This window comes from Amblyomma americanum, chromosome 7 (assembly GCF_052857255.1).
Source record: "Amblyomma americanum isolate KBUSLIRL-KWMA chromosome 7, ASM5285725v1, whole genome shotgun sequence".
Classification (NCBI taxonomy): Eukaryota; Metazoa; Arthropoda; class Arachnida; order Ixodida; family Ixodidae; genus Amblyomma; species Amblyomma americanum.
In genome coordinates this window covers 115,741,334-115,753,560 of record NC_135503.1, presented here as the reverse complement: position 1 = coordinate 115,753,560, position 12,227 = coordinate 115,741,334, and the positions used below count along the sequence as shown (strand labels likewise).

The window sequence follows — 12,227 nt, the reverse complement described above, 5'->3', positions numbered from 1 at the left end:
TATCATTTAAAGACGAATTACTTTTAGCATGCGGCGGTTCACAGAATAAAAACAATAAAAGGCAAGCACTTCTCGGTATAGGACGTAAAATAAAGCAGTAAGCTCTACAGATATTCCCACTCTTCGTAATATGATGCCTTTCTCGTTCACGGTTTACTTTGCCATTTGTTAGACTATGAAATGTTTAGACGTTGTAGCGCAGCTACAACCCGCCTTTTCCCAAGATTAACGTCTGCCACTGAGATGAAGTTGATTTTCTGTACAGCAGTGATGTAAGTAAAAAGCAAGTTTATTTATCAAGCTTTGCTAATTCATCAGTCAGCTAACGAACGGTATTCAGCTGCTCATGGCATTGTTTTAATTTTGACACGGGTTTTTCTTTGTCAAACATGTCGTCTTACCAGATGCTGCTGATGATATTCGTGCCATCGACGTACTGTCCGGTCACGCCTGTTCCGCCACCTAGGACGCGCCTCTTCTGAGCCTCCGTCCCTGAAGTGTGAACGTATGCGGGCGTTTAGTATCAGTGTCGGTGGCAACTACGTTTTGAGCATTTTCTAAAAAATTACAGGATTGCACTTAAGTCTCCTTAAGAGCGGAAATGCGAGAGCCTTTCCCTTTCTTTTCGTGCTCCCTCCATTTTCCATTCGTTTAATTTTTTTAATATTGGAAATTTTCCTCTATTATTTTCATTTATTTTTAATTCTTTTTATTTTCGTTTAAATTTTATTTTATATTTCATACTAGGTAAGCCTTCTCAGGCATTTACATCGTTTTTCGTGGAATCAGTCACACAACACCTACTTCGAATGGAAAATTTATTTTAATTAATTTAACTTAACAAATTATAATTCATCAACCAAACTTTTCCCATTTCAAGATCTGCTCACGCACTAGCTAACACAATCAAACGTTTGCACATTTATCGCCACAGAATGACATAATCGTGCGAACAAAATATGCAGACAGTTTTTGCTGACGCGCACATGTGCACACTCTGCAACAATAACAGATCATCACAAGGCGGCAGGGATATCACCATACGCATCGGTGCAACCAGCTTTCCGACCAAGCCAATTAGGAAGCATGCGGTGGAAGACGCTGGTAAGAGGGTCAGGGAACCTGTTGCTACTCATTGAAAAGCTTTCTTATCTAGACCCTTGGCTTCCAGCTGCACTGCTACTGCACGCGAACAACTTATACACAAGAACTAAACGGCAAATAAAATAGCTGACAACAGGCAGGTTTAGTATCAGATTGGCAGGTCTGGATTTTTATTTGTTTTATATTTTTACTATATAGTCCTGTACGTTGTTTTGATCCTTGTTTTCTGTTTCACTGTGCTGTTCGAACATTTTTGTGTGTTGAATTGATGATAGACCCTTGTTAACTTGCCCGCTAATTCTCATTACGACCTGCTAATAAGATTTATGCGATAATCATCATTACCACTTTTCAGCTAATTACCCGTACTCCAGTAAATATCCCCTGCTCACTAATTACAATTACTGCCTGCTGATGACCACATCTGTGCTAACTGTCAAGCTGCTTAACCGGGCAGGCGGAGTGGGCGTTTTCATGAACGTGCCTAGAGTGGCCGCTGTCATGGCGCAGGGACAGGATAATACTATCGCCGTCAGTCCTCGTCATATTTATACTTGAAAAGCATATATGCTCGGCTGTACAGACGCACCTATTGTCGAGGCTTCCCCCGCCGCTGGAAACAAAAGCCCGAGGAAGTAAACCGAAATAGCAACGCCTCGTTTCTCTAGGGTTATTTGACGCACACGCACAGAGCCAGCACTCAACTGACCCTGGAACCCGTGCGGGTCGCAGGCGTACAGCCGGGTCAAGTTGCGCTCTGTGAGGCCTTCGCAGAAGGCAAGCGCACGGTGTCCCTCCATCGTGACCGGGGCCATGCGCTCCGCAAGTCTTGAAGAGAGCACCTCCACGAGCACGATGCGAGGCACCTGCAGAAGGGGATGCAGGAGTGCCATCTTTAAATAATGAAACCGCTGCATTTTTCTAAAATGTTGAAGTTGTACCCACACTGTGAGGAACGAATACCTTTAATCACAACTGACCATTTTGAAGGGAAGTGAAATCTGAGAGCCATAGCTTTTGCATTTCACTTCGCCGTGACTCAATATCGAGACCAGGACAATCACCTATAGGCAGCAGGACGCCGCAACCCTAGAGCCATCGCGGAGGAAGAATTCCTTCAACTTACATTGGAAAATTAGGTGTCCAGGCCTTCTCCCTGAGGCGCCTTACAGAACCGCATGGTATCATTAGCGGCTGAGCTAGACTCTGCTATATATAGCTAGCAGACTTACGTTTACTTGTGGTGCACTAAGGTCGTATACAAGTACACTGCAAATCAGGCATGCCCCTCAACGGAGAACATCCAACCAAAGGCGTCGCGGTCAATCACCACGTGGGTTCACTTAGAGTGGCTATTGCATGCAGTCATCGTGGCGGCTGTGACTCCTGTCTAATCTTCTCTTCTCTCAATTCTTTTTTATGCCCATAAAAGAAGGATTAATTACCCAATAAAGTAATTAATACTTAAGAGCCCTCCACTTTTTTATCTCCTTGCGACAATGATATTTGACCAGCTTGGACAGGCCTCGGTCCCCCTTTGCTACGTAATTGATGATGATGAATTTTTATGGCCCAAGGGAAGCTTTGGTCAAAGAGCGCCATGACACAATGTAGTTTTCTTTTCACAAGATGGGGTCGGCGACCCATTTCTCAAGCATTTCACCCAGAAAAAGCCAAGCACCAGATCAGGGGAAAGCTTGTACCCATTGTATCACCGGTGGGTACCCGGCAGCACTGGGGATCGAACCCCGCACCTCCCGCATGCGAGGCGGATGCTCTAACCACTAGGCCACCGCTGCGGTCTTTGCTATGTAATTTTCGTCGCAGCAGCTATACATATTGTGCCCGAGGTCATGGTGGCCGTTATCTTTTGGACCAGATTGCACAGCGAAAACCTGGCCGCTATGTTAATTTACCTATAGACAACCGGTTCCCGCGTACAAGTGGAAGCTATCCGCGAAGATTGCGCCACTAAGGCCACGTGGCATCGATACGTGTCGAGACGCCCGACGCGAACCGCCAAGTGTGTAAGCAGTGCAGCTACCGTTGAAATACGCTGCCACTGCTTAACGGCTTGCACTGGCGTGCTGACAAGGATCATTTGCAGTTGAACGACTATGCTTTAAACAAGGCCGAGGAGCAACAGAGAACGTGCGTGAACCATCAAGTACTAAAATAAAGCAAACCCTTATGATGCATAGTCGTGGAGAAAAGTTTGCGGGATGCAGAAAAAAATATTTCTGCATTTCTGCGAGGTGAGGCAAAGGAGGCCCGTGAAAAGCATAGAAACTTCTATCCACTGGAACGCATACCAGATGAGTGGATAGCGAGGTAAAATAGAAATAATTCGTTTTTCCCGCAAATCCGCATCCCGAAAACGTGTGCTGATCACATAACTTGAAAGACATCCAGTCCGGAAAACAGTCAAAATATCTCCCGAGCTGTCAACTTCAGTTTTCGCCAAGTGGCACACGCCAGCTTCTGCGCACAACTTCATAATTCTTCTTGGACTGTTTTTTTTCTTCTAATTTTCTATTTCTCAATGTACACGAACAACACGCAAATGCAAGCCGAAATATAATTAACAACCCCCCCAACAGCCAAATTTTAACACAGAACTCAAGACGATACAGGGGCTGTGTATGTCTTTATCATAGACCTGCTGGCCAAAACTGCGACAGCCATGCAATATCTGATGTCCCTAACTCTTGTATAGGAGATACATACGCGACTTCGCCATGTCTTCTACATCTATCGCGGTCACTTTTGCTCCTATATGACGTTTGAGTCTCCGACAGTAATACTCTGAGCACGTTGTTAGACGCAAGTGCGAGCCTAGCCTTAAGTGCAAAGGTATTCTTGCGTTCAAAACTTTAAAAAGCGTTCGCAAAATATTCTGTCACAGCCTTCGCGCATAAACTGAAATCGCAGCAACGGAATTTTAGAGAAGTCATTCTTTATACAGGCTAAACACGATCTACGGTTTAAGGGATTCAACGTCCCAAAGCAGCTCAGACTGTGAGGGACGCCGTAGTGAAGGGCTCCTGAAATTTCAGCCGCCTGCGATTCTTTAACATGCACTGACATCGCACAGTACATGTTTCTTCAAGGGTATATCCATCTCAATAATCATTTGCCGTTTATCCCAATAATTTGCCGACACGCTTAGATATATGTTCAGAATTTGCTACCCGGAAGCAATATGATAGTACTTGAAATGCAATCACCTGTGATGCGCTTGCTATGAAAGCGGTGAAAGTACAAAGCGACTGCGCCGAACGCGGTTAACTCGGATAAACTGATGCGGCCATTGAAGTAGAGCGCAGTTTCAGCCTTTTATTTATTTTTAAACGCGGATATCTTGGGTGGTAATTAAGCAAGGGCGCATGCGTTTTCAGGGGAGTGATGTGTGATGGCATATCTATCGCTCATCCTCTTTTCTTTCTTCGCTAAGGTGACCATCGTTACATTCTTCCTTCAAGTCCGAAAGCGAGAGTGTCACGTGTTATGATGCTTAGAACGACCGGCATAATATAGCCACCTGACACGCAGTATTTGAACATGTTAATTGATATGTGCTTCCCTCATCCCCTGTGTGCCCTCCACGTGGTTCTTTCTATTCTGCACTCTGATCCGAATATGCACAGCCCAGGAAAAGTTGCCCAGGGACCGCACTTAACGTTTACACCTCAAATAAGCCCTTTATTAAGCTTTTCTGTTATTTACGAATATAACTAACCTTTATTTACCACACAGAACTTAAACATTTAAGGCTTTATGCGCTGAGAATCATTTGGTTGATGATCTTCACTAGGTTGGCTTGTTAAGTGTTAATGGCATTTAGTTCAAGAACATGAACCTTAAGATGGCCGACTAACCAATATGCGTTTCTTGAAAAGCATAGTCATGCATTCAGAAGGCTGGGGAACGCCAAAAAACCCTTCATTAAATAAAACAAAAACAAGCGGATATCACTTACTGTGATGTTCCAGCGTTCAAGTATCTCGTCTGCCACGACGGCCGCCTTCCGCAATCGATAAGGGATCTGAAATAGTCTGCAAATAGAAATAGCGGTTGTTCGCGTGTTTTCGTTAAAAAAAATCGTCTATTCAGGTGCTAAAAAAGGTGCCCGCACGGCTGCAGGAAGCGCAGTCGGCTGGATCGCGATAGTTGTGCCAGCAAACCTGCTGCTACACGGTGCTAAATGGTGCCATACCAAAGCAGAAGGGAGATTCATGTACAGATGTCCTCATACAGTGCAAATTCAAAAGTTTCCATTCCGCTTTATTGGAATCATACAGCTGTGTAACGCCCATGAATAATCCCCTCCCCCTCCCTCCCACTGATTGCAGCTGTGCTGGCTCATCCTTCATCGTTAACAATTTCGCCTCATTGTCCCACAGAAGTTACCGGCAAGAAGAACAAATAATCTTTCGTACTAAACATTATTTTAAAGGGACATTGAAGGCTTAAGTGCAGGTTTTATTCTTCGTAATGATTCATACGACAGAGGAATACATGGATCGCCATGGTGTCTGCACCCACGAGCACTATATAATTTATAAAAGCCGCTGTGGTGGCTCAGTGGTTATGGAGCTCGGCTGCTGACCGGAAAGACGCGGGTTAGATCCCGGCAGCGGCGGTCGAGTTTCGATGGGGCCTGAAATTCTGTAGAGGCCCGTGTACTGTGCAATGTCGGTGCACGTTTAAGAACCCCAAGTGGTTGAAATTTCCGGAGCCCTTCACTACGGCGTCCCTCATAGCCCGAGTCCCTTTGGTACATTAAACTTCCATGAACCACGAACTAAATAATTTATAATACCCGCCGCGGTGGCTCAGTAGTTACGGCGCTCGACTACTAAGCCGGAGTTCCCGGGCTCGAACCCGACCGCGGCGGCTGCGTTTTTATGGAGGCAAAACGCTATGACGCTCGTGTGCTGTGCGATGTCAGTACACATTAAAGATCCCCAGGAGGTCGAAATTATTCCGGAGCCCTCCACTATGGCACCTCTTTCTTCTTTTCTCTTAGTCCCTCCTTTGTCCCTTCCCCTAAGGCGTGGTTCGGGTGTCCACCGAGATATGTGAAACAGTTACTGCACTATTCCCTTTCCTCAAAACCAATTTTCAGAAAACAAAAACAATTTATAATTCAATTTCTTCCCACGCTGTTTTGGTGTCGGCTGCATCAACCGAACGATGGCAGAAATATGTGAGTTGTGTGTAGTGATCCGGAGTTCCCGGGTTCGAACCCGACCGCGGCGGCTGCGTTTTTATGGAGGAAAAACGCTAAGGCGCCCGTCTGCTGTGCGATGTCAGTGCACGTTAAAGATCCCGAGGTGGTCGAACTTATTCCGGAGCCCTCCACTACGGCGCCTATTACTTCCTTCTTTCACTCCCTCCTTTATCCCTTCCCTTACGGCGCGGTTCAGGTGTCCAACGATATATGAGACAGATACTGCGCCATTTCCTTTCCCCCCAAAACCAATTTATTTAGCTCACATGAGGCATAAAAAAACTAACGTAACTGCTCACACGTCGTTTGTTGTCATGATAGCTCGTTAAGCCGGCTGGCTTAAGCGTTGTAATGAATTTAGTTCTGCGTATCAGCAATTGTAGTGCAGCTTTTTCCACGCCTCACGTCACCTAAACAAACCTTACATGTCCTTGCCATCGTTCGGTCATGATGCCGACACGAAAGAGCAGAAGAGATGAAATTCAATTACAAATAATTTGGTGGCTCAATAAGAACAGCAGCGAATGGCCCATGTATTTTAATGTTTAACGCAGCATTTGAAAGAAGAAAACACGCGAGTAAAATGTGGCACCTATATTCCTTTAAGTCATTCACTAAGAGTGGTATGACATATTGCGCCCTGCAACCGGCCTTCAAGATCACCTCTAGTTTTGCACTGCACTAACTAGCGTTTTAAACTCAGTGTCCTTTTCTATTCAAGAATGTGCAGTCTTGCAACACATTTCCGCTTTCGCTGCGTTTTTATGTATTGCTGTATTGAGTTCTGTCCCCTCACGTCACAAAATTCTAGCCGCCATGAGGGTACAATAAATGGGCAAATAAGGTGATCTCTTGTGTCAAGCAAACGGCTGCGCTAGTGTGACGCCGTTGAAGCTCAGTACATTTTGTGAGATGACCCCCTTGCCTTTTTGCGAAATAAAGTTTTATACTGCTACTAGTACAGGCGCATTAAGCTCAAAAGAAAGCCCGAAGGTGAAGTGGCTAACTTATGCCACATGGTACGGGCATATTTGAAGAATCTAGGTATTCCAAGAGCCAATAACCCAAAAACTGACTACTGGGAGGGGGCGCTGTCCAGCTCACAATCGGAAGACCAGCTTTCGCTGGTGATCCGAGCAAGAGCGGCGGCAAAAGCCAACGGGCCGCTGGAATGAGGGCCCACCCAAATAGCTGATTTCCACAACATGCATGTAACGTTCTCTTACTTGGCGTTTCGTTCATTGTCAGAAACGTAAAAAGAAATTATTTGAACATCATTAAAGGTGTCAGCCCCGTCAACAAATGGAGTTTTTGTCGAGGCGAAGGGTTTACGCTATTCACTTGCAAAATACGTGCTGTGGAGAAAACGATTTGGAGAATCGACTTATACGATGCAACGAAAGATCCAGAAAAACTGTAACACCTCCATACCATTACTAGGTGTATAGTGCCGAGTAAAAAAGGTTAACAGAAGTTACAAACGACCGGAGTCCTGGCAGCGCACCGCACAGGACCACACAGCTACTCTTGTCAAGTGCGCAGCTCTGCAAGCGTCGGAATGCCACAGTGTTGACTCCGGCGTTGGCCAGCCGTGCACGACATCGGCACGTGTCCTTTTTTAGAGCTGTGGTCTGGGCAGCGATTTCAACACTTCTACTCTATATAGCATTTAATTAATAAAAAAGATAGTTATCTGCAGGCGATGTCTGCTGAACGGCCTGACCCACTCGTTATCGGCATGTACTAGAACCGCCAATTCCCTAGTTGCCATTCCGCGCTCCGGTGATCCGTCGATTTGGTAATCGTTGAGCCCAAAGGACTGCTTTCTAAGCTAAGGAATAGGGCTTCTGATGCACCATCGACGTCATAATATTCGGAGTGGTGAGGAAGAGTTCCTATCACCTTTAAGAGACTTGGGAACATCGGCAGTATATAAGAAGGTATGAAAGGAAGTTAAAAATAAAGTAAACACTTTGACTCAATTATAGATTATTATATTATTATTATTATTATTATTATTATTATTATTATTATTATTATTATTATTATTATTATTATTATTATTATTATTATTATTATTATTATTATTATTATTATTATTACTAGGTTTTGAAAAAACTTCACTTGGATCAGGTGAATCTGAGCTTTTGAAGAAGGCTTCACTTGGATCTCACCTGTGTTAAGTCATTTCACGTCTGATTCATTTAGGTTTACCGTCACTTTTACTGTTCTATAAAGATTCTATTGAAATTTTACTGCCAGCAAAAGACCTGCTGCTGTACAGGCCTGGTCCCTAATTACAGTCACTTTTCAATAGCCTGAATCGCCGTATGGCTCATCGCACCCCTCTACCTCACAAACGTCATTCGAGTGCCCCAGTAAGGGCCTCAAGGCCTTCTTAGCACCTTCACATATTTGCTTGGTATCTTGGTACGACTAAACTGACTCTCAGTGGAACATAGCCATGGTCATTGATTCGCTCACACATTAGTCGTGGTTGGATCTGGCTGGCAGTAGGCCGCGGCTTTGCCACTTATAGATTTTTGAGCCAGGATTCATGGGCACCCACCTAGCTCTGCCGAACACGGATTAATGCTATGTGTACGGATGAGATTAGGTAAATAAAAGGGGCAGGGAAGGGGGGGGGGGGGTTGTATGCTTGGACTGCGTGTAGCATGGCCATGGTAGCGCAGGACAGGGACATTGGAGATCGAGTGAGAGAGGCTTTTGTCTTTCACTGTACATAAACAGGGCTGCTACTGTTGATGGTGATAGAGGCATGTGTTCGAGCGCTGCGACTCGAAGACAGGAACCTTCCCAGCATCCTTCACCGCAATTAAAAAAAAATCCTTTTTTTTTTGTCAGCAGGGTTAAGGCCGTAAGGGAACTTGATGCTGTGCGGTAGAAAAATAAAAGCAATTTAAAGGGAGAAGAGCTTTGTTGTTGTTTTTTTGTCATAGTGGAAGTTATTCGGGAGTTTCCGCATCAAAACACAGTTTTAACAGAGGAAATTCTTACCTGCAGCATATTTATCAGCGCTGCACAGCCACATTTTGGCCATACAATTAATTGATAGGCCACGATCAAAAACCGTTTGTTTCACAAGAACGGGTGACAACAAGGCTTTTTCATCTTTTCGAAGGACCCTCTCGTCATTTACGAATAGGAAAGCAGCTGCCAGGCGCAGTTTTCCAGGTTCGAAGATCTGCGTTCGTGCTCAGAGAAACGTCGCTCATGGCAACCGCTCTTCTTTTCCGTATTCCGATCACTATTTGCCTGCTCGGTCTCCAGAAGTTCTTTTGCTTCGTTTTCCTGAAGAATTTCTGAAAATTAGGAATAATCGGCCAATTTCTAAGACGAGCTGTCAGAAACATTCGTACGGCAAAAAGCAACAAACACTGAATCGATACCGCACTTTCAAAATGTGTCAGACTGATTTTGAAGATTGTAGCAACTTAGAATTAAGACTTTAGTTGAGAACATCAAATACGAAAATGATGCAATTGTGGAATACGGCTCATAACTATAGGAAAAAAAAACATAGAAAGGTGTGTTGAGTGTGTACTTAGTAGTATACATCACTGTTGTTACGAGGCCGGTGAAATAGTGGTTATGGAAGCACGTGTAATAATGAAGACATCACTTGATAGCCGTTTGCACAAGCGCCGCTCCCAAATGAAACAGGTGCCCGAATTTAAGTCGGCATTTGAAACGACTCTGAGCAAGGCACCTTCTTAGCCCCCCCCCCCCCCCCCCCCCCCCTTCGCCCCCGACAGTAATAAAAAAACGCAGATTCGTGTCTAATTCAGTGACCGGTACCCAGGACAAGTGGTACTCCTGTGTGGGGCTCACGGAAAGCATGTGCCGCTGTGTTCAGAATAAAATGTCTTAATGGCCCGAAGGACTCCCCTGAGAACAATGAGGATAACTTAGAACGAACATTGGTCAAAAATTATTTCCGCGTCCACTTGAGCCTTTCAGGTGCAGCTTTGAGGAAACAAAGCGACGCGCAACCGTCATGCACACTGCCCGTCCGCTGAGAAATGATGACTGAGCGACGTGCTAGCCTCTCCCCTGTGTGAAGACAAAAGGACATTTTCCATTTGTCGATTCCTCCCCGTCGCACTAGATAAAACTGCTATCGAAATATCTGTGTAGGCGGTCTGCAAATATCCAACCAGCTGTCTCTTTCGACATAGAACGTATAATGGGCAATTCTGAGGCACTTGGGCAATCAATTAAGTTATTAGCGTGGCTAGAAAAAAACGCGGCAGCAGGTACTGCCCGTCAAAAACTGTTGTACGCAAAAAAAAAAACCAGCACTGGCAAATTGTTTTATGAGGTTTTAAGCGTCGTCAGATCTCGGAGGGCTTGAAGCAGTGGGGTGGTAACAATGTAGCCATGCGGGCTAGTTAGTGTGTATAATACATTACGGAACCAGCGCAAAATACAGGAGTAGTATTCAGGACAGCTCTGGACTAAAAACATCCGGTGCTCCTATGTTTTCTCTTTGTTCCATTGTGTATAAAGTATTAATTTGTATGACAGCAATGAAACCCTTCTGAAGCCTCCAGAGTAGGCCTGATTCATTTGGAAATATGTTTAAAACTTTCAGAGTTGTGAATGAGGTAAAGTTACCTGCGAAACAGCGTCCTAAATGAGCTCATGGGCCTGCTCTCATGCGAAGCTGTGATGCACTTCATAGGGTTGCGTAACTCACATGTTCTACAATGTTTATTCGCGCTCTTGACTCCCGTCGCATGGAGGAGACGGAAACAGCCGAAAATGTTTCGATTGGTTGCACGGTGGAAAGCAAGAAAAACGGAAGTCAAAATGAACGTTTCTAACTCTCACTTCAGCGCAGGGCTGTGCTGTGCTGAGAGTACAGTTAAAGGATGAGTTCTTCCAGAGATAGTCAAAAGCTGCCAATTGCGTTTGCACCCATGCTGCGTGAATTTTTTTTTTTGTAATGACAAAAACTATGATCTCATGAGCCTTCAGAAAGTGACCAGCTTTAAAGGTTTTTGTTGCTTTGTAAGTTCGTAAGTTCTGGCAGAAAAGCAACGGCAATATATATATATATATATATATATATATATATATATATATATATATATATATATATATATATATATATATATATATATATATATATATATATATATATATATATATATATATATATATATATATATATATATAGTATATATAGTATATATATATATACTAAGCTTTTTTCTTGTCTCTTCGGTCTCTGAAACTTCACTGTGATCAACCTATGTTGGACAAAGGGTAAATATTACTTTCTCACTAACTTCGTTTAAATATTGTCCTTGTTTATAATGCAGTGATGCATGCACTGTGTCCCGTAAGCAAAAGTATTCTAGACTCCGGCTGTGACCTACTAATTATTCACGTAAATTTTTCAATTTGTGTAGTAAGCCGCACTCTGCTTGTTTTCTGGGCACATGCGTCGCGACACTGTCGCGTTTCCTAAATGCGTTTGATATGTTTTTTCTCTTTTCAGCTGACCTGAAGAGCTTCATTTTAGCTCTTCAATGTGGTGCTTCAGCCGCCATTTTTGTGCAACATCACAAACTAAGACCTCAAAAATTTATTTATAAAGTTCTTGAATTCGACTTACTGTAACTTCAGAACTCCACTAACTGCAAGAATGCAAGGCAGCAGTGCGCATAAAAGGTGAGAAATTATTTATATTTCATCGACGCAGTGCTTCCGATTCACAAGAACATACAAATTTCTCTCAGGACACCATATGAAAGCCTACGTAAAAATGGGATTGTGCAAATATGCAAGAAAGATGGCTTACGTTAATTCCGCTTAAATTTTGCGCTCAATTTTTTGTTCTTAGTTCTCGCGTTTAATTCAT

The 12,227-nt window shown here is 43.9% G+C and overlaps 1 protein-coding gene across 4 annotated transcripts in view; it reads right to left on the bottom strand.

The window, feature by feature from the left end:
* Positions 1 to 12,227, bottom strand: part of LOC144099501 (beta-hexosaminidase subunit beta-like) — an 86,134-nt gene that overhangs the window by 4,244 nt on the left and 69,663 nt on the right. For all 4 annotated transcript variants that reach the window (XM_077632849.1, XM_077632850.1, XM_077632848.1 and 1 more), the window contains 3 exons: positions 5,084 to 5,159; positions 1,814 to 1,970; positions 402 to 492 (listed from right to left, as the gene is read on the bottom strand). In XM_077632849.1, the coding sequence (XP_077488975.1) occupies positions 402 to 492; positions 1,814 to 1,970; positions 5,084 to 5,159 (324 nt within the window). The remainder of the gene's footprint in view (positions 1 to 401; positions 493 to 1,813; positions 1,971 to 5,083; positions 5,160 to 12,227) is intronic.